Raw genomic sequence first — 23,418 nt, forward strand, 5'->3', positions numbered from 1 at the left:
TGGACTTTTGTGCCTGAATACTGTTCATTATCTTCATATATTTCATTTCAACAACACAAATATAACAGATATTAGAAAAAATACTAAATAATCGAAAAACACGGGGTTCTAGAATTCACAACAAAAGATTAGTATTGGTATTAAAGATGTTGAATATATTGATTGTCTTTCAATTCATCAAGGGCAAGAATAACATCGTCATTGTATTTTCTTGAAAATTTGTCTATAAAAAAAGCATCAAGAGTGTGTCGGTGTTTCATCGTAATTTTGTTTCATTTTGCACTCATTCCTGGACATCAATTGAAACAAGTTTGTTTTTCACAATTATTTGAATGCAAAAGATTTAAAAGTACAACTTTTAACTTAAGAGCATTAAGGGTAATATAAAACATGCGGTGGTACCTGTATTGAAAACAAACGTCGATAAGACAATTCATTAAACGTGTCGATGATCAAATGATATATTACACAAGTTTTCCGAGCACATTTTTTGCGCAGGTAAAAAAATATAAAGTAGCAAAGCAGTTTACATTTTTGTTCAGTCTAGTTTGATCAGCTCAAAGGTAAAGTTATTTTTCAGTTTTTTTTTATCACAAATATCTTTTTTCACCAAATTTATTTGCTCCTCTTATAAATCTTCTTAAAACTTGAACGCTAGCCCATGCAAGAAAACTTTAAGGTGTATTTGGATAGGTGATCAGTATTTTAAAACAAACAATCTTAAAAAAATATTTATTTAATGTGTTTATAAGAATTAAAAAGAAATTGCGTGGGAATATAAAAAAAAAATTATTCGATGGTTTACTAATTGTTATGGTAGCTGTTATATTCTTTCTATTTGAAATTAACAACATAAATGCCTCATCATTAGTGTTATTTGTTCATACCTTGTAGTTCATTTCGAATTTCGAAGCAATTACAAAGCGCTCAATACAACTGCAGTGAAACATAAATTGGTCAAAAGTACAAACTTATTTTTATTGACTACAAATATGTTACCAATTCAGTTAAGTATTCTTTGAAAGAAACAAGGTGACTTTTGTTGCATTAATATACTTTTATCACTTGCATGTTGGGATTATGCCTCCGAGTTGAGCATGCTCTACGAAAAAATTCTACAACAACAAAACAAAAACCCACGCTTTAAAAAAAAAAAAAAAATTATGAAAAGAAATATATAGACAGATTTTTTCGAGCACTTTTATTACTGACATCCCCAGCAAATACAATTTATTATGAAGTCGAATGCTGACTGACTTTCTCATACTTATTGTGTGGTCATTATGTACACAATGAATTGTATAGTACGGATTTTCCCGTTTGCCCGCTGCATTTCATTTCCGGAAATATGCATAGCATTTCCGACAATTTTTTATTTCATTTCCGACATTTTTTGTTTTCATTTCCGACATAATATTTCTTTCATTTCCGGAATTTACCTGTGCGGCAATTCAATGTTTTCTTAAAGTATTTATACCAAAATATTGATACAAAATAATAATAATAATAATAATAATAATAATAATAATAAACAGCTTTACATTTATGCATATCTGTAGAACTAAGTTTCCGGAAATGAAATGCAGCCCGTTTGCCGACCATGATAATTAGCAAACGGCGGTGTGACCATTCGGCAGGGGATGCTTACGAGATCTATCCCTGTTATTTTTAGCCCCTAATATTATATTGTTTCAACAGACGTTTGATTATTGTTCATATCTAGGGATTTTAAATCATTTTTGAAATATGTATCAAATCGAAAGGGTTAGAAAAGAGAAAATAAAAGTGTTTTAAAATAATCACGTTTCATGTTTTATTTTAAAACATTAACTAAAATGTACGATTCGTAATTAGAAACCCCTTGAATTTGATTTCAAATTAATGTAAGCACATGAACCTTTCTTTTATCCTTTATTTGAATTCTTCTCTAGATTAAAGATGTCTCCATTGTTCCTAAGTGTGTTGGTAGTACTGGGGGTCAGTGTTAGCGCACAATTCGATACCGGATTTAACAGATTTGACAGATTTGGCCGCAGATGCCAAACAGTAAGTATATTGCATTAGTTCCGAGTTGTTTGAAAGTTTGGAATCACGGAAACATTAAGTTTAAAAGAACGTTTTAAAATAATCACTGCATAGTTTCTGTCATATGAATTTGATGCCTTTACCTCTACTTGACCTGTACCTGTATTCTGTTTTTGTTCAGACATCTATTGGAGACACGTGTCCGGGGTATCAGGTCTGTCTGGCAGGCACGTGCCGGGATGCTCGAGGTATGCATACCTTAACATTTGTGTAATGTGCGATTACCAATACTTCTCTCTATGGATTATCTGAAGTGGTTCTATCTAGTTATTATAGCTCTACTGATTTTTCACTATATAAGAGTAAATCAATATATTTTGCTGATTTCCTGAAAATCACCACAAAAAGACTGATTCCCTGCAGAAAGGTGTGTCAGTTTGATGAATTGATACACACCTATTCGGAACACCTAGCAATTTCTTTTAATCATATGAAAAGTACCGATGTGTTCCAAAAAATCATGAATATTCACAATGCAGCTGTATAAGGAGGCGGGGCCTAATTTATACGGGAAATGTAACTTGTTATTATGACCAGACGTCATCCTTGTAAACTAATGTGCATTGAGAGCTATCCACAGATCACATAACCTTGGTAACTTTGTAACAGTGGAAATTGTTTATAAAACAAAAACATTTTTCTTGTAGATACAAGTATTTTGTATCTAATTGATTCTTGAAAATGCAAAGACATTATATTGAATTTATTTATTTTATTTACATTTTAAGTAATTAACATTTCCTTTATTTCCATTTCCTTTATAACTGCACTAGCTGTTTGAATAAGAATTGTAGTAACTGGCTTTGAAACTGTCTAATTTTTGTATCGGTATAATAAAACAGTTAAAGTATATCATTGAGAGAGTCAGCAAGCGCCTCGGGAAATAGACTTGCTCTTGGGGAACTGGAATCTTGCTGACTCCCTCAATGATATACTTTAATTGTATATTATAACAATAATCCGATTCCCTGTGTTCAGTTGTCCTTATCTTCTGCAGTGTGTTAGTTATTGCAGTTTTCTTTTTGTTTCAGGAAACTTTGAGAGATGCTCAATGGTAAAAAAAACTTTTGGAAAGCAATTGCTAGATTATTCTAAATATTTATCAAGAGTTATGTTTTAACAAATTGTGGTAATTTGAAATTACATGTACCTTAAAAAGTATTTAATCACAATACGTAGATTATGTTATCCATCAAAGAAAATAAAGACTTGCATTATAAATAATTTTCTATTGACTAAAATGAAATAGACTCTGAAAAAACAGAAGGTAATAAAGAAAAATATAAGAATAATTTTCTCTTTCAGGGTGGGACATGCGAAAATTCCTTTACACACACGTGCAGAAAAGGATATTGTGTACCAAGTAGGACTTTTTTTTTTATCACATGTACATTTTCTTACATATTTTCAGAGATTATGTCATACATGTATTCCATAAGTAGCAAAATAAATGAAATTTTATCTTTATGACCTAAAATGTATATTATACGAGAAAGAGTTTAAATACATTGGGTAAATATGTATTATTTAGTTATTGATATAATTAGATGAATGAAATCATACATTGTTAAATCTTTATTTCTTTCTATCCCTACATTGCTTCGACGTACGATTAGTTTATTACAGTTAAAATGATGATATAAAATAAAAAAAATGTTTTCTTACTTACAGCTTTAGGAACATGTAGATTGGTGAGTATACACATAAAAATATCAGTTCACTTAAGCACAATATTGTCTCAGCTACGTTATTTTCATTTTAAGAAACTCAACTAAACGAAAAAATATTTAATAGGCAGTAAGCGCATAAAAACAATAAAATCTAATATTTAACCCCTATTTCTTTTTCGCTTACATTATGAACTAGGTGGTCTTTTTTGACGAATGGACAAAATTCAGAAATATGTTTTGCTTTTTTTTTTTTTTACATTTAATCCACCTAAATCTCTATAATATGCTATATTTTTGGCATCAGTTTGATTGATTGATTCCTTGTTTAACGTACTGGTAGAGATTTTTTCACTCATGTAGAAACGTTTCATTATTTTGCAGGATCGCGACTGCGGGATTCGGCAAAGATGTAATTTGGGGACATGTGTAGCTGGTATGATCATTAGTTGAATAATTAAGTCTTAATACATAATGCGAACTAACCTTCATTATGTTTTGGAACGAATGTAAATCAACAAATTTATTTGAAATCTAATCTCAATTATACTTCGGCAGTAAGAATGGAAAGTTGTCATTTTCTTTTTCAGATACCACCAGGGAATGCCGATCGGTAAGTTAAAAAATTAAAGTTGTCATCATAAGTGAAATTTATTCTGTATTATTCAGATTAGATTAGATTATCGCTAATTCTGGGTCTTGCTAAAATTCCACTTATAAATTAAAAATGTTTAAGCGATCTCAGTCAGAGGTCTAACTTTGATTTGTTCTACTGCTTGGTAAACTTAAGCAATTTCAAATATTTAATACACATTTATGAAGAAAAAAAATGATACATATCTTTCATTCTTTGTAATAACAGGAACGAGACTGCGGATTTGGTTCCCAGTGTGTAGGAGGCAGATGTTATTCAGGTAAAGAATATCATGCTCACAATTATATACTTGTATGTACTTGTTAATGTTTTGATCTTTGTAAAGTATTTTATTTTGAACTTCTAATCAATACAACTTTCAATTAACTATGTCATAATAATTTTGTTCAAGTTTAAAGTTTAGAGTATGGATGATGTTTAAAATATCTTTTTTATTTCAGATTCAACACAGTGCAGGAGAGTAAGTGGAAAATTTGTTACACATCTATAGATCCTTGTTTAAAGATTTATTTTTTGTATTCAAATGTAAACCAATATCAAATAATATAAACACAACATTGTAATCTATATCATTTTAATCATTATTGAAGGCGTGGCGCTCAGAATATTCAAACGTTATTGCACTGAAATATTTATCATAAAATTCTTCCAATAAACATGTAGTTAAATATCAAATTGATGCAATTTCAGGACGTGGACTGTGGACCAAATCAAAGATGCCGAGGAGGAACTTGTCTCGCAGGTGAGATATGAGAGCTGTGTAATATTTTACTTTTTACATAAACTGGGTATTAGAGACACCCTAAATTAGATTTTTTAAGAAAACAACATGCAATAAGAGATTTGCTTTTCTTTTCCAGACACACATTGCAATCAGGTAAGAAGATAAGAGATTCAAAAGAACTTTATCCCTCTTAAGATTTATATTTTTGGCAATTATTGCAAACTTATACTTATCTGAAAATTATTTGCATCATTGCATTTTCAATGATTTTAGAAGCTCTTCAAAAATTGATTTTTAATTAATTTTAATGATTGGAAATTATGGATATTTATTATTGATACAAAATGTATATTTTGGATTATGAAGCCATCCAAAGAATAATGTGAACTGATACGTGTAAACATTCGATTGCTTTCTCTTTGTAAATCCTATCTTTAAGATTAGCTTGAGCAAGTTATCAAAAATAACAGTAAAAACGATATATTTTTATTTTTCATTTAAATGCAGGATAATGATTGTGGATTCGGTCAGTACTGTCGATTCGGCACCTGTATGGAATCAAACATAGGTAATCATAAAAACGAAAGAAAAAGAGTTTTTAAAGTCGAACTTTAAACACGAATGTCAGTTAAATGTTACATTTACTTTTAACAAAAACAGAAATGAGCTTTTGTACAATTATGTGTTTTTTAGGAGGTCCAATGATTCCTGGAGGTATGGGAGGACGATGTAGGAGGGTGAGACATTATATTCAATATCAAACTGTACATCTATTGTCATCTTCACCTTTATTTATAATCTGAACAGCCTTATATAATACATTTTAGAAAAGCGCTATTCAATGTACTTATCACCTATCAATATGTTAAAGCCGTATGTGTTCTTCACTGTTGGATATAGTTGTATTGCTGTGTCCATTATTTCCTTTAACTAAAACATAAATGTTTTGTAACTGTAGACCAGAGACTGTGAGTTGTACGAGCGATGCTTTAACGGTTACTGTATGCCAGGTATGGTGTATTATATTAACTTGATATATTTTTGTCCGACAAAATAAATGAATATAAAGCCTTAAGCGTCAATCTAAAAATAGCTAAGCAAATGTCGGAGTAAAATTTACTAAAAAAAACCCTCAAAATTAAGATTCAATTTTGAGTAAGCTTTGAAATATAATACACTCATTTCCTTAAACTCTACTTTGTTTCAAATACGATTTAGAGTTTTTGTGTTTTTAAAGTTCATAAACCCTCTGCTTACTTATATAAAATGTTGCTTGAACCTAAATGATTTTTGATTTTTCAATAGAAATTTATTTTATAAGTAAATTACAAAAAATTATAGCATAGCTTGCGGGGCAAAAATTGGACGAAAAAGACACTTCAACTAGGCATATATAAAGGATGTTAGACATTTATGTCATTAAGAGTTACCTCTCTTATCAGAGTATCAATGAACCTTAATCTTTCCCTTAGGTCAGAACCAGGGATCCTCTTACTGTGATCTTTACCGTGGGGTGAGTCTTGATTACTTCATCGTTTTAGATTCCAACCTCTTTTGCTGATATTTCTAATTTTTTAAAGGAATTTTAATTCGCTTAAATGGACAACTAAAATCAAAATAAAAGAAAGATGAAATACCTTTTTATCAATATGATTTTTGTTAAAATAGAAAAGTAGTCGTAACATATATCCATATATAATAATACATTTTTAATGCTTTAGAGAAACTGTCAGCTAGGATACCAGTGTTTAAACAATCGATGTGTACCTATGGGTAAGTTATTCTAGATGGAATATTGGGAATTGAAAAAAATAAATGAGAGTTCTGTTTGATCATAATTCCGTTTAAATCTTTGAATGTGGGCAACAAAAACTATAATATTTATCATCTGCATATTTTTTTTTCAGGTACAGAAACTCACCAGGAATATTGTAGAAGCGTAAGAAAAAATATATATTAATCTTTTAATTTCTTTTATCATGACAAAGTAAGGCTTATTTTCTTAAAGTAGCTGATGATTTCTATTTTTAGAGTCGACAATGTGAATCTGGCTACCGCTGTGTGAGAGGGCGCTGCACACCACGACGCCGTAAGTTATTTTGCATGAAACCAAACACAAAAAAGAAAAGAAGGTTACATTTTCCCCCTGAGGAACGCCTAATACAAAATAGTTTCTCAAAGATTAGAGTAAAAAAAATTTCAGTGCTCCTTTTAACGTAACATTAAATAATTATATTATGTTATATTAGTTATATTATTTTATATAATATTATTTCATTATGCGTATTTTAATATAACATATGTCATTGCAGTTTAATACCGGATAAAGGTGCTTACAAAAATGATGCAGGAGAAGACCCAGGTTGAGAATAAATCGAGAGGCATGTACGGACAATTCTTTTGTGGAGAAAGAAAGACAATAGTTGTGACGACATAGTTCTTAATAAATTGAATAAAATTTAAAAAAGTGCTTTTTTATTTACTCAGGCGGTTAAAGGGCTTAAAATGTTATGTCATCGTTATCTGTATATATTTCCGTTTCTATTTTTCTTTCTCTGTGATATCTATTTTAAAATTAATTGAGTTGATACCTTGATCATTCTACCGGAATGTAAATTTCGCCAAGCGATAGTACAGGAGCTAAGGAAGCCTAATATGCATATAATTATCGTGCTTTTACGTATCTCTGTCTGATGCTCAGGAGACCTAATATGCATGTAAATCTCTTGCAGCTGTCTTTGTGTTTGACGTCAGTGGGCGGGGACTATTGAAATTGACATATAAAATCTTTGTTTTTGGCAAATTAAAATGCCCAAAATTTCAGCACACAATAGAAATAGATAGGGGATATAGGATCTAATGACTAACTTACCTTGTCGTTGGTCATTTGCAAATTTAATTTGTTTAAAAACACTATGATTGTACATGAAAGTACTCTGAGGTTAACATCGAAAATATACCTCAGTTTCTGATTAACAATATCTATGTGGTTGTTAGAGACCAGGTCCTCCAACAATCTATTGGAATTCCAATGGGTACCAATTACGCCCCCTTATTATTGTATTCATATGTAGCAGAATTTGTCCAAAATATTATACGTGAAAAGAAGAAAACAGCTGCTATGACCGTCAGCTTGACATTTAGATATATCGACAACGTACTGTCAATTAACAATGGTTATTTCCATTCTTATTTTGATACAATATATCCCTGTAAGCTTGACACATCTGTTTTATATTTGGATATTTTACTTAAAAAAGAAGTTAATGGTAATCTAACAACCAAGCTCTATGATAAACGTGATGATAAACTTTTCAATAGTCAACTTCCCTTACTTATTTGCGGCAATATTCCTTCTTCACCTGCATACGGAGTTTAAATCTCTCAGTTTATTCGATACGCAAGAGCATTCCTTACGAATGTATAATATCTAAAACGATGTAAATTATTGACAAACAAGTTGATGACACAAGAACATCAGCAGTCTCGTTTCAAGACATCATTTCGTAAGTTCTATCGTCGATACAATGACCTTGTCAGAAAATACAATTTATCATTGAGTCAAATGCTGACTGACGTTTTCATACTAATTGCTAGTCTATTATTTATACACTGAATTGACGACGGATTTTTCCGTTATTTCCCTATCATGACAAGGAGCACACAGCGGGTATGAGCGGTCGGCAGGGGATGCTCACTCCTCCATAGCACCTGATCACACCTTTGTTTCGGAGGTCCATGTTTCCCTCTGCTCCTATTTTTATTGTTTTATAGACAATTGAGCTTGAATAATGTTCGTCATCTCCATATTTTTCATTCAGAAATGAACTTCGACACGGTTTTAGTTCAGAGTCAATCTCTAAAACCAGTGAGAGATACTGAAATGTTCCCTAAGAGCTTTATCCAGCAGCTCTAAGATTGTAAAATACGTTAAGTTACTAAGCCACAACACACGATATTTAAAACAAATCACATTTGCTTCAGTTACATGTATTCAAAATGTCACTTCTATATCATTTTAAGAGGTTTTCGCCATTATTTCAGTCCTAAAAGTACATCGTAGGCCTCTTAAAATATAATGAAATATTCATGTAAAATTCTATTTATCTCTTAAGTCGGTATAAACCCATCATATTAAAAGGACCCAATTGACATTTATCTACAAATTATCAAAGTTCGATAAAGAATAAAGATACTCTTGGAAAGAACAGGATCTTTACATCTAGTCACGAATACCGATTATTTTGGTCTTGTAATTTATCTTCCATTCATTATCTAAAAGCATGTGTCATGTCTCAGTTTATTTGCTATCTAGAACAAGAAATTACTCATACAACTCAAAGCTACACCGTTGATTTCCCAAAGCTACTAATTTATTTCTTGACTTAATTTTTTTTAAAATGCTTCTTCGTGCAAAAAGCTGAAATCATAAAATATATTTTACATAGAAACTTTCATGTTTCTCAATTTTCGCAGAGTGCACTTTCTAAAGTTCTCATCGTTTTAGATTCTATGAATCCGCGTTTTGCTTATGCTGTCATTTGGAGATATCACAGATCGCATCTAATTTTATATTATGCTAATCATCATTAAATTCTAAGATTGTATATACTTGTAAAACTTTTGTATGGTGCAATTGTCATTTTTTAACAATAAAGTTTCTATGTCTTCAAGAAACCTTGGCTTACATAGAAATGCATTAAAGGAGAATTGATGCAAGGTCAGCTTTCAATGTCAAATTCTATTTTGATTTGTAATTAATTAAACTCCAATATAATGAGTTTCTGAATGAGGAGCAAATATCCTAAAAATTCTGTATTAGAAAAATATCTATGTATTTATTCCAATAGGAGAAAAGCTCTTGATTCTTTTTATTGATTATGCTGAGTGACCCCATCCCAAACTGATATGTTTGAATGACTGAAACTACATTGTTTCAAAAGATACCCCAAGAGTACTCAGCGTCTTAATAATTATTTCATAAGGAATTCCACGAGTAATGGGATGAAATCATTGAATATTAAGAGTTGTTCTATACATGAAGGCGTTTAAAGGCTGTTATTACGTTTGTTTCTCTCAGTGGATTCTGAATTATTCCCTAAAGAAAACCCAGGAAGGCAGGGTAATTACTTTCTCAATTATGTGTTCGCATAAAGTGCAGTACAATGCATAATTACATGTAGTACAGGTAATTAACTTCATTCCATGGTATGACTTTAACGTTCTAAAATGATATTTTTAAAACTGAAAACGATTGATACAATTTTAACAAGTTTTGTCGTTGAAAGTTCCAATGGCAAACGAAATGTTCTTAATGATTTTGAATTTCTCAAAGTTAGCTACGGTTCTGAACCAAACATAATATCTGTGCTTATAATGAGAATCTTTGTCTTTTAAACCTCAGTTATTATACGTCATACCTTTTGCAAAAACATAGTATTGAGAGCTACTCTAAAGAAGCATGCAAGAGATAGGATCTTGTCACCAGCTGTCAGAGTTATAGACTTAAGGCTGGATTTTGAAGTTGTCTCCAAGATACATATACGTCTTTCCAAAATATCATGCTCTGTCTCACACAACTCTTCATTCTTCATTATTTCTGTGCAAGAAAGACGTGATATGAAGTAAGGCATAGGTACATATATAATAATTCTATAAAGAAGAGGCAAGGAAAATTAATTGCATCTTTGCATGACTTTATTGCATGGGGGATGAATAAGTTATAGGTTTATGTTCACAATTCGTATACAGAGCAATCTTAGATGATCAAATTTCAACTATATAAGCGTAGGTTTATAATAAAGAAATGAACTGTCTTGAAGTAAATCAATATTACGTTTGCCTTCGCCTTTGACTGAGAAAGATCTGTGATTTATGAGAAAAAGGAAAAATGCTTAGTTCTCTTCATGGATTTCGCTCAACACCAAGATGAGTAACATACATAACATGAGCCATGACTTGAAAGCCAAAAATAAAGTGTACTTATAAAAACAATCACACCATCGTGGCATATTTTATCAATTAGTGTTTTCTCAAGTTTTATTTAAATGGAAAAATTCATATAAATTTTTCTAATTCAATTAAATTTTGTTGGAGGACAGATGCATTGCATATACATGAAATACAATGTTGTATATCATAGTTTGAATATTTTTGAGAACGTTGTTATATCAGGAAAATATACATATGTAATTTAAAAAGTACATTTTATGGCAAAAAATACAAATTAAGTTTGGATATTTAGAATTTCACACAAGGTACAGGATTGTAACTGTGAAAGAATTCAATTTGTCACACAAGATTTTCTCGTTTATTCAGTGTAAAACAGTTTTTGTGTAGATGAAAAAAAAAGACATGGAAACGTCGGTGAAAATGCGCCCTAACTGGGTCACTTTCAGCGACGATTTCAAGAATATACTTCAGTGAAATGAAAATATATGTTATTTCTTCATTTTTGGATGAGTTCAGCCACCGTAGAGGACAAGTCAATCCTAGTATTTACCCTACAATATTATAGAAAGAATGGTTGTGTCCATGTTTTTTGTTATGGGAAATTTGAAAGATGTGCCACGTCCGATCAAAAAATAAAAAAGAAGGTGTACAATGGCACTATTTAAGAAACATTCTGTGAAAATAACTTTATATTTCATTCAGTGGTATAGGAGGGGCTATGAATAAGAGATGAATGCCCCAAACCGCAAGAGACGGCCGAATGTACAGACAGACGAACGGACGGACGTACAGCTAGGCGGACGGACGGACATCCAGATCACTATATACTCATCCACTTTTCAAGCGGGGGGAATTATAAATATTTCATGTAAAACAATGATATTTGAAAGATATCAGATATATCTTTGGCGCAAGGAAATGCTTGTAGCCTTTCCTTTTTTGGCCATATTTTGGAGGCCACCTATTTTGCCAAATTATATGTGTTATGTAATAGTCACATACTGGGAGACTAATTGTTATTGCATAATTGTTTTATAATTTTTCTCAGGAATTGTGTTTTAAGGTTACATTGTCTCCCAGTCTTTTTTATTCAGTTTTATGTATTATATTATATGTTGTCATTTCATAATAAATGACATATTTTTGGAACAAACATGTCTTGCGTTATTTGGCAAAAAACAAGCTCAATGTTGTCAGACTGGTGTTTAATTCAAGGAATGAAAGCTGAACTTAAATGATATTTTATGCTAGTAAAATTATTTTAAGTTAAGTTTCATGTATTATATGTTAATTAGTATTTCCCCACTTTGTGCCTCTTTATCTGTAAACCCGTGGGGACTGGGGACCCCCCGGTAATTTTATCCTTTTGAGATAAGAGAACTAGCATCATTATATCTACTGCTATTGTAAAGACAAGACGGCCAAACATTTGCTGAAATATTTTTTGGATTACCCACCTCCATCCCCAAACAGACTTTAACTGTACATTAGGCCACCTCAAGCTCATATGTCTATGTTTTCATTGTAAATAATTCTTTTTATATGTATATTATATTGTTCGTCATATCCTATGTAGGCCAAATAATGGAATTTTGAGCCATTAATTCATATGTATAAGTCCATATTTTGGAGGCCACCTATTTTGCCAAATTATATATGTTATGTAATAGTCACATACTGGGAGACTAATTGTTATTGCATAATTGTTTTATAATTTTTCTCAGGAATTGTGTTTTAAGGTTACATTGTCTCCCAGTCTTTTTTATTCAGTTTTATGTATTATATTATATGTTTTCATTTCATAATAAATGACATCTTTTTGGAACAAACATGTCTTGCGTTATTTGGCAAAAAACAAGCTCAATGTTGTCAGACTGGTGTTTAATTCAAGGAATGAAAGCTGAACTTAAATGATATTTGAAAAATATCAGATATATCTTAATTTACCTGTGTCTTTTCTGCTTGCTCCTGGGTCAGACTATAGCTTACGCTCACGTTTCACAGTTACTGAATATTAATATTATATAAATAAGCATGTACCCTACAAAGTAGTGAAAGTGCATACTGTTTTATTCCCTTCTGATATGGGACAGACATATAACAGAAACATACCATTTCGCTTTAAGGCAAGGTCAAGTATAGAATCAAATGGAGGTGTCTCATCATACATCAATTATTCATAATGCAAAATCAAAGATATCATATTTCTCTTAAAAGGTAAATCGAATTTGAAATTATTTAAGATTAATGGATACTTAAGTTACAACCACTCTCTATCGCACGTCATTGTGATCTGCATAGAAGAAACGTCGCTTCTGCAACATTAAAGGGTATGTTGATGTTGTATGTTAAGGATTTCTACTCAATTTTTATTGCAGTTACCAAAAGAAGTGCAAATTGCATTAGCTCGCCTCTGTAGAATATTTTTTCATTAGAGTTTCGATCGGCGTGTCGTGACATCGGTTTATTTACGTGTCTCCTGAGATGTATCTAACTCTCTCAATTTTCTTCCATAAAAACAAATGCAAATAATGGAAAAATTATACTGAAAGCAAATTTCTAGAAAACATGTTTATTTCCTTAAATGTGGATAGTACTGAAACCTGAAGGATTGATTTGATCCACCTGAAGGTAATGCTTTTCATTATGTATCATATAATACAGTACCGACCAGACCCAACCTGACACAAAGCAGTCCCAGAGCAGTCCCGGGGACTGCTTTCTGGGACTGCTAAAGCAGTCCCACAGCGGTCCCAGAGCAGTCCCACAGCGGTCCCAGTGCAGTCCCACAGCGGTCCCAGAGCAGTCCCACAGCAGTACCAGAGCGGTCCTAGCAGTCCCAGCGGTCCCAGAGAGCAGTCCCAGCAGTCCCAGAAAGCAGCCCCAGCAGTCCCAGTAGGCGGGGTTTATTAATTTAATGGGTGGAGCCAACTCAGAAATGAGATTTCCAATAAACAACGGAACTATAAAAGGCAGTAGAAAATGATACTGTGTAGTATGCCAGGAATCCTTACATGTACGCGAAGGTCATTTATGAACAGAACATGTACGCGCATAAAAATTGAAATAATTATTACAAATGTAATAATATTTATTGGAGGAAGAAGGCTTTCACACTTACATATACACATATGAATTACACTGAACATGAATATTTAATCACAATTCTTGGGTATATTAATTAATTCTTCTGTGATTGATACTGGTTCCCATATTTATTTTTTATACAGAAAATTAAACGTGAATTAAATATTTTCCACCAGAAGAAGCTTTAGATCTAAATAGATCTTATCATTATATGGCCAATTTAGACTATCGGGATACTCTAAAGTTAGAGTTTTCTTAAGTATTGGGGCTTGTAAAAAAATTCCGTGTTAATTTTGCCAATTATTATTTTTCAGTCATGATTATTTTTACTGACATGTCAGTTTAATCATCGTTAATGCCTAGTTCTATAAAACTCAGTTTTAAGTGTTTTATTTGTAAATGTTAGAGTGTACATCTGTAAATCACCAGAATGGGAGCTTCAGATTATGTTCAAAATTAATTAATCCCGAAAGAAATTTAAACACATTTCATTTATCAAATTTTTCGCATTAAATAAATTGAAATTAGGGTAATTGTTTACCAGCATGTTCAATGATGTGTAACACTGATACAAATACCCAAATAACATGTATCGATTTTTCTGCCCAGAGGCGATTGAAACAATGGGTGTTGATACCATCTTATAAAAATTAATCGACCAGGTAAAGACTAGCAAAACAAAAAAGAAATAAATCACAATTCCCGGTATTTTCATTTTAAAAAAAATAAATATACATGTACTCTTTTAATAACTTGTTTATTAATTAAAAGCTAGCGGTAATTCATTAATTCCCCAATGATTATTCACATAGTTTATGTTACGGGAGAATAGTAGCATAATTTTAGTTCATGGTCATTTAATAAATTGTTGGGTTTTATTTGAGGGTTACATGGAATACTCTTTTTTAGCGTGGTCCTTATAAAATGTGTAGCATTTTTAATAAAAAACATTTTATATCTAACTGTAATGATTATTTTTAATTAGTACCAATGCAAATTTTGAGTACATATTAAAATTTAACATTAAATAATTAAAAAAGGCCCACATGTAGCTATTTTTTTCTCATAAACTTGTAGTTTATTTTTAGGGATAAAAATTTTCTCATGAATTCCTTATTTATCAACTTTATTTTTTTTTATTTATTCTAAATACACATTAATTTGTGTAAATATACAGTCCCTGAAAATATCAATTAACTGTAATAATCTCTACTTATTAAAAGAATGTAAGAAATCCTTGCTTATTAAACAGTTTAAACTCCTCTCTGCTGCAAGTAAACAAAACAACAGGGAGCCTGCAAATTCAGAATACACAAGGGGGCGGAGCTATCATGTCACTCAGAACCTTTTTCACACATGAGTGAACAAAGCAGTCCCAGAAAGCAGTCCCGGGGGCAGCTGGGACTGCTGGGACTGCTTTTCATAGCAGTCCCAGAGCAGTCCCATAGCGGTCCCAGAGCAGTCCCACAGCGGTCCCAGAGCAGTCCCACAGCAGTCCCAGAGCGGTCCCAAAGCAGTCCCGGGGACTGCTTTTTGGGACTGCTTTGGTGTCAGGTTGGGTCTGGTCGGTACTGTAAGACTTCGTTAAAAATTCACATGGAATCTAAATACCATTCCTTAAAATAATTCTTTTATCGATAATACATGTTCAATGCAAATTGTTCGCAGAGTACATACAGACTTTTAAAACCAGAGGTGGGATCAGGTGTCATGGAGGAGTTAGCCTCCTTTTTTGCCAACATACGCGTTGTGTGCTTCTTGTCATGATCGAATAAAATTCATCGACAATTAAATATTTTTAAAAAATATGGACTAATAGTGTGATAGAGACGTTACTCACCATTCGACCAAGATTTTGTTTGCAAATAGGTTTTTTGAGTCGAGTAAAAAAAATACGAAATGTTGACTTTAAACAAGATTGTTTCTATCTTTGCATCAACAACTTTTTTCATAAGAAGCCTGACATTTTATAAGTATCGAATGGACTGGGAAACTCTGTATATCATATTCAGGTGTTTATAATATACTGGTTCATAAAAATGGAAGATATCGATAGAAAGTTGGTCATCGCGTTTATAATATATATTAAGTTATTTGGTTGCCATCTTTGTAAAACATCCAAATATGAAATATAGTATCAGTCTCTTTGGTTTCCCATGATTCAAAACCAGTTAGAGTTGGATGCATCTCAATTATTATAGGGTAATAAAAAAAACTATTGTTAATTGATTAAAATATATAATATGCGGTATTTGTAATGAATATTGTAAAATAAATGAATTGAAGGCCACAGAAAGACGTCTCCTTTTCTTTTCTTCCTTAAAAATTTTTTTTTTATCAGTTTTAAATAAATTTTATAGAAGTCTTATGAAAAATTACCATAATTATTAATTAACTATGATTGACGTTAGTTTGGTGTACTTTTGGTTAGGGAGATAACAGAGAGGTACATGAACTGATGTAGCAGGGACACTATGAAGCAATTATATTACAAAGTGAAATATACATAGCGTGTACTTTATCATGCTAATTCTCCTCATCATAAGACATTTCTTTTAAGGATTTAAGGTTCTAAATTAGTTAAATTCTTTTGGACTCCTCACAGGAGTTCCCATTATTTTTGCACTTAAGCTATAAATCTATCAACCATAAAAACATGCCACTTGCTTTGTCGTGGTTATTTTTAACAATATTTGTTTTCTTTAAAGGCTTTACAAGCTTTGCTTGTTTGCAAAAATAAACTTCGATGGATTCGATCTAGATACTAACAGCCTCTCAATTTCAAACTACTTCTAAAAAATTTTTTGTCGCATAGTTTTATGACTGTTTTATCAGATCTTGAGTTAATTGTGTGTTGCATGTAACAATATCCGATTCATTGTGTCTTCATTACAAAGGTTTATATCAATCAATAGCATTAGATGTTGGGATATTTTATCTGTAATGACATTTTCCTTTAAAACATAGTTTCTTTTACAGGGCAAGCTTTTACGCGATAAGAACTTCACTTCTCCATCGCCTTGGGTGCCAATACTGAGATACTCTCGATATATATAACTCAAATTATCTTTTTTTCCGTGTCACTGTAGTCTCACTTAAATCTATATAGAGCTTCTGCAAACTCGTCGGATATTATAATTTACAGAAAAAGGAAAGTTTTCGAACACACCAGTAGGAGTATTTTGAAAATTCAAGCATTTTTCTGATTTGGAAATCCTTTTAAAAGTTCATATGTCGGTTCCTTCTCATTAAGTACAAATCATTAGAAAAAATCATTCTAAGGAACCGAAGCTGCCTTGCTGTTATTCTTAGTCTCTTAAATACTCTCCTTTTTAATATATCCTACAGGGTTCATTAACGTTTGGATATGCACCCTTTACTTAAAGGCATGGGTTGTCATTAAATTTCAATATATAACCATTGAAATTTTTTAATGTACGTAGACTCTAGAAATTTCAGTAAGGGTTTACAATAGAGAAACCTTGATTATCATATGAATTGGTGCTATAACACGGAGGAAACGCCTTCAAAGGCAAACCAATATTAAATCTTTTTCAGATCTATTGATTTAATTTTTGAAAGATGTTGTAAAAATAATTGTAGTAAATGTTCTGTATTTTCAAATAATACATCAAGTTTTTGTCTAAGTTGAAAAACTAAAGCACTGTGCATTACACAAAACAAATTTTCTTTTTCATTACAATGAAAATAAATGGACCGGAAGGGGAACCCCCTCTTACTTATGAATTTTAATATCCTCCATCTCATGACGCGTGTAACATCAATATTCAAAGAATATCCAGGGATGTATTCTTTGATAAAAATGTTGTTAATCAAGTCAAAGTCTGCAGTCCCTCCAACACCTTCCGATTAATTACCATCATCGATTTTACAAATTTCTATTTACAACCTCAATGTTTTACTCTAACGCCCTATGAACGGTAATGTTAAGAAAACAAAACAGAACACCCGTTACCAATTTTGACTTCTAAATAATAAAAAGGAGTGTCGTTGGATGACGCAATCACCTTACACCCCCGTATTAGCATACATAATGATTATTTATGAAGATGCAATCGAAGTGGTGATATTATATGGTTATTCTATTATAGTAGTTTATATTTCATCTGTGACTTGACTTTCCACTGGTATGTATTTTTTAATGGTTACTTTTCATATCATCTTTATGCTTGCTTAAAAATTGAAATTCTTTCCAAAACATAAATTCAAACAGGATTTATTCTTGTCATAAAAAACAAGTACAATCAATGAACACAGTATGAAAAATTTGTACATTTTGATGTCAAAATTGTATTTCTCCTCTCTGACACGTTTTTCCATAAAATCTATATAAGGGGAAAATAAGTGTGGTTTTAATCCAATGTCACCCAACATAGCTCAGTATACCAAATAAAATGTAAAACGACAATTTTTCTACTCAAATATTCGAGAAAATATAACCATCTTAATTCATATGAGAACATGCAAAAGAAAAATGTCATAGAGGCATATGCTTGAAAAAAAGCTTTGACGATCTTTAAAATTCGTATCGCACATTTTCACTTTTCAAAGATTTATAAGGTTAAAATTAATCTTGTGTATCTCAAAAATCCAAAATTTATTAAGTTAAAAGTACAGTGAAACATAATATCCTTTTCTTTAAAATATGTCAGAGACAGCTAGGGGGCATTTATAGTATAAGCTTCGTTTTAAAAACAATCTATTTTGCAATCCGTTTAGGAACTCGTATTGCATTTCATTTGTTTCCTCAAATAAAGTAAGGTAATAGTTTTAAAATGTTATATTCATTCTGATTATGATCAAACTGCGTAACATCATATGTCAAACACAATAGGACACTTTCTGTTAACAAATATTAAAAGATAAGATGTGCATTATATATGCATGAATAGTTTTTGCAGGTATCAGATGTATAATCAGTGCTTCTCCTTTATGGCAATGTTTGCCGCCAGTACACCATAGGTACTTCTGAATTAAAAAGCCTACTTCAGCTTCTCTGTATGACTTGGCATTAGTTTCACATGAGAGACACAGGATATTTCTGCTAAGTAATAATGGGTCTGTAGTCTATTGAAGAGTATTGTCTTATCTTCGTATTACACATAGCACAGCCTAGTCTTTCTAAACATTTTGGTATAAAAAGGAGCAATAATCGAGTTGGCATCGTAAACCGCCATACGCCTGAAGCTCTGTTATTAAAGGGTAATTGATTTATTTCCCTGGTGTATTTCGCAACCCAGAAGATGTGTTCTTTAAAATTAATTTATCGCCTTGACAAACTCACATGACAGATTTTACAATGACATTTCTTATTCTTTTGAAATATTCAAATGGACGCATCCAAGCACATCCCCTGTTATTGTTCATTTATTAGATAATTATTTTATATAAATGTATTAGGTTTTAGATTTGTTGTAAGTGATATTGGTGTGTATTACCAGTCCAAGGTCGCGTACATTCGAATCCTATTTACTCCAATCTGCAATTTTATTATTTGATGCTTGACATGAGAAATCAACGATGTATATTTTGCAATGAATGTCAAATATTCATCAACACAAAGCTGTAAATTGATCAATTATTCATTGCTTTTACCCTGTGTCTCTATATTTCATTTTAGATTTCATCATGAACTACAACATGCTAGGCGGTCTGCATTCTGTCCTCGTCGTAACTATTCTAACGATGCTTATACATTGGACAACTGCAATATTTTCAGGTAAGTGAACTTTATCGTATTAAAGATTCTACGGTGCAGGTAACTAAATAACAGAAAAATTTAGATAGCAGTTAAGAAAGCTTTAATGGAATGATTGTTGTTTCATAAAAGACGTAATTTAAGCGTCTCTGATTGAAATCTAAGTATTTTGATATTGTTTTTGACTTGCTTTGATATTCGTTCCTTTTGAAGAAACTATGGGTTTTTTATGTCCTATTTCAAATCATTTTAGAGATCGTTGTTTAAATCGGGTATTTCTTGTAGACGAGTTTCCACCATATCGTTCATTGTCATCGGAAATCATTGCAGAAAACGAAATGTTACCTACAAATAAACGGTAGTTATGCTTATATAACTGTAATTGTTAAAAAAAAAATACCATATAGAATGTTATAACGTTGATATTGTTCTTTTCCTTTGTGAACACCTGATCACACCTCTATTTTGCTCCTCTCCGCCTTGTATTGTTTCTGAATGGACTTATTGAGCTTCAGTTATGTTAACTTTCTACATATTTCATTAGACTTTGAAATGAAATATATGGAGATAACGAAAGGTATTAAATTTCAAAGGTCCATTAAACAATAAAATAAATTTAATTATCAAAGGTTTTTTTGTTTAGATATGCTGTGTTATCATATAACTTTGGAAATAACAGACGATATTCACCTAGTTATTCGCAACGGAGAAATACATACTTCCCTAAAAGAAGAAGGTTTGTATATAGATATAATAATACAGTACATACTATACTTCTTCCATAGAGTGTACGCCATCCTTTTAACTCGCTATCGAGACATAATAACAGTCATATGGCCAGGGCTGATAATTAGTTCCAGGGTGTTGTAAAAGAAAGAAAACCCACCTCTTAGATGAATTTTTCAGTACGTTTAATCTGAATTTTATACCAAGATGCATGAAAGATACATTAAATTGTTCAAAATCATTCAGATCAAAGTTTACTTCTTTTTGGTTATATGTTATAATACGCAGGAGCGTGGTGTTATTTTCACCGAACTTGGGTAGAATTGATTAAAAACATAAATTTTCAAAATGAGTCTATTTCCTTGTTTTTTTTGCAAGTGTTGCTACTGAGGAGAAAAAAAAACAAAGAAACAAAATGAGTAATATATACAATATTTATGAATACTGCGTAAGATTGACGGTAACATTTAAAATTAATGTTTTTAATCAATTTCACACAATTTCGGTGAAAAGAACACCATACAACACACACAGTGCAATGTTCATATACAGTTTTTCTTTCAAATATTACAGGTATAATTCCTACTGGCGACCATGGGAGAGTCTTCCAAACACAAACTGCTATCGTCAGCGGTGCTCTACGTCCTCGGACTGTTGTCAACGTCATAATATTTGCGATCCCTACGTAAAAGTCTGTCACGATTGTTGGCATGGTTACAAATGTCAAACGTCCAATGACTGTTGTAGTCGTTATCCATATTGTCACCCCCATAAAAAAGAGTGCTATAACTGATAAACATCAGCTTCCCCCATGTCCACCGCTGCGACGTATCGATAATCATCAGAATTATTATCAATTTATTTTTTGTGCTGCTATCATTTTCATAATAAAGCTTTAAATGGTAACATCAATTGCGTTCAGTTATCATAAAAGAATTAATGGATTGGATTTCTACATTGCATGCTTTGATAAATTATCAGCAGCAGGATAAAAAAAGTAGTATGGATTATGCATTGTTTATTCTAAATAATCCACAAAAGATTAAAATAACGGTTGGACAATGCTTTACATTACTTTAAAATATTATCTGTATAAACAGACTGTGAAACTATTACTTGATTTTTTTTTTCTTCGATAAGTTCAATCAGAAGAAAGCATCAAAGGGTTCCTCCTTTAACCCCAATCTAGCACATGGTATACCTTAAGGAGCATTTCTCGAAGATAGATGAACTTTATACATGTAAATATTTTCATTTCGAAAAACTTGCTAACTTTAATGAAAGAATATCACCTCAAAAGATGTCCTGTAATTGTCATTATTACCAATAACAAAATCTACCATCTCTTTCTATCAAATGATCGAAGTTTTTCTGTCATTCGACAAAGCAAAATAATTGAAGGCATGGAAAACAGAGAAGTTTGTCATTAATTATTAATATTTTTAACCAACGAAATGCCATTTAAGATACATCATTCCGAAGTGAAGGCAATAAAGTAAGTTCTAAACCATATTGATGAATGACACGAGGCTTTGGTGGAAATATGCCGCAAATCATTATATAAATAAATTGTATTTCATAATTTTATGATATTTACATTTGCCATTATTTTTTCCACTAAGCTTATTTTGATATTGATTTGAAAACCATTTTTGTGTATACTATACATATTGGTTTATTAACATTTACTCATAATTATTGTCGTGTCCATGTATAAATTATTTCTTTTCTAAATCATGTGTTGTTTTGTGAATGAAAAGTAAAATTAAAGACATTTTTATCATTTTGATAAAGGGCACCACTCGAAAAGATTTTAGGATATCTATTTATAATTCATTTATTTGTTCATTGTTCATCAAATACAAAAGTCATGTTTTGTTGTTCCAGGAACGCTAATCTTCTTCCTGTCTATCATATCACTTCTTCTTTTGATCTTCTGTCTATCATATCATCTACTCTTTTGATCTTTTAAATTAACGCATCGCTTATTCTTATGATCTTCTGTCTTCTATCATATCGCTCATTCCTTTGGTTTTCTCTCTATCACACCACATATTCTTCTGATCATCTAAACTTCTATCATATCATTGATTTTAATGATGTTCTTCTGTCTATCACATCATTTATTATTCTGTTTTTCAAACTGTCTATCACATTACTTAATATTCTAATCTTCTAAATGTCTATCACATCTGATCACATTCTTCTGATCTTCACCCTATCACATTACTCATTTTTCTGATCTTCACCCTATCACATTACTCATTTTTCTGATCTTCTGTTTATCACATTACTTAATTTTCTATTCTTCTATATGACTATCACACCACTCATTCTTCTTATGATCAATCATACCACTCAATCTTTTTATAAGAGTGATGATATTGTTCTAATGATCAAAAGTATCTTAACACCTGCTAGTGGTAGTCGACAAATTTTATCGTCGTTGTTTTTTCTATTGTCACTATATACAATTATTGACTTTTTTCGGGAAAAAACATTACAGTCTTTGAGGTTTGAGTAGGGCTATATTTTTGATAATTAGTGATGTCCTCTTTTAAAAGGTCTTGATTGATTTATTATTCTTAACATCTAGTTAATTGGTTCTGTAAATTATGTTCATATCTATAAACCTGCAGCAAGGTGCCTCATCGAATGCAATGTACATTAAAGGTTTGTTACGTACGTTTATCAATCTTATTTTTACACTAAATTACCTTTACAAAATTAAGAATTGTTGATAAAGATTTCTATTTTAAAGCAATAAGCCAGCGTGCGACATATTCATTAAGTCAACCATAAA

At 31.4% G+C, this 23,418-nt stretch overlaps 2 protein-coding genes across 2 annotated transcripts; both read left to right on the top strand.

The window, feature by feature from the left end:
• Window positions 1-532: 532 nt before the first annotated feature.
• LOC134248400 (tenascin-like) lies at window positions 533-7,596 on the top strand. The gene is made up of 20 exons (XM_062730805.1): window positions 533-563; window positions 1,932-2,046; window positions 2,207-2,273; window positions 3,117-3,139; window positions 3,391-3,448; window positions 3,757-3,776; window positions 4,137-4,188; window positions 4,343-4,365; window positions 4,615-4,666; window positions 4,848-4,867; window positions 5,098-5,149; window positions 5,268-5,284; window positions 5,639-5,699; window positions 5,825-5,868; window positions 6,090-6,141; window positions 6,604-6,644; window positions 6,853-6,904; window positions 7,039-7,070; window positions 7,163-7,220; window positions 7,444-7,596. Exons 2-20 carry the CDS (start codon window positions 1,939-1,941, stop codon window positions 7,446-7,448), a joined length of 837 nt encoding a protein of 278 aa, XP_062586789.1. The 5' UTR covers window positions 533-563; window positions 1,932-1,938; the 3' UTR covers window positions 7,449-7,596.
• Window positions 7,597-13,517: 5,921 nt separating this feature from the next.
• LOC134248401 (uncharacterized) lies at window positions 13,518-21,527 on the top strand. The gene is made up of 5 exons (XM_062730806.1): window positions 13,518-13,714; window positions 19,812-19,910; window positions 20,175-20,247; window positions 20,533-20,625; window positions 21,189-21,527. The coding sequence occupies exons 2-5, from the start codon at window positions 19,820-19,822 to the stop codon at window positions 21,406-21,408; spliced, it is 477 nt and encodes a 158-aa protein (XP_062586790.1). The 5' UTR covers window positions 13,518-13,714; window positions 19,812-19,819; the 3' UTR covers window positions 21,409-21,527.
• The last annotated feature ends 1,891 nt before the right edge of the window (window positions 21,528-23,418 follow it).

The sequence above is a fragment of the Saccostrea cucullata genome, unplaced genomic scaffold (genome assembly GCF_032062105.1).
Source record: "Saccostrea cucullata isolate Sc308-1 unplaced genomic scaffold, CSIRO_AGI_Scuc_v1 ctg1908, whole genome shotgun sequence".
Taxonomy (NCBI): domain Eukaryota; kingdom Metazoa; phylum Mollusca; class Bivalvia; order Ostreida; family Ostreidae; genus Saccostrea; species Saccostrea cuccullata.

Bases quoted from the DNA above. Each gene is read 5' to 3' on its own strand.
- LOC134248400 (XM_062730805.1), top strand. From the start codon at position 1,939: ATGTCTCCATTGTTCCTAAGTGTGTTGGTAGTACTGGGGGTCAGTGTT. The intron at 4,366-4,614 runs GTAAGTTAAAAA...TTGTAATAACAG, and splicing joins CCACCAGGGAATGCCGATCG to GAACGAGACTGCGGATTTGG. The intron at 7,071-7,162 runs GTAAGAAAAAAT...TTCTATTTTTAG, and splicing joins ACCAGGAATATTGTAGAAGC to AGTCGACAATGTGAATCTGG.
- LOC134248401 (XM_062730806.1), top strand. From the start codon at position 19,820: ATGAACTACAACATGCTAGGCGGTCTGCATTCTGTCCTCGTCGTAACT. The intron at 19,911-20,174 runs GTAAGTGAACTT...TATTTCTTGTAG, and splicing joins GACAACTGCAATATTTTCAG to ACGAGTTTCCACCATATCGT. The intron at 20,626-21,188 runs GTTTGTATATAG...CAAATATTACAG, and splicing joins TACTTCCCTAAAAGAAGAAG to GTATAATTCCTACTGGCGAC.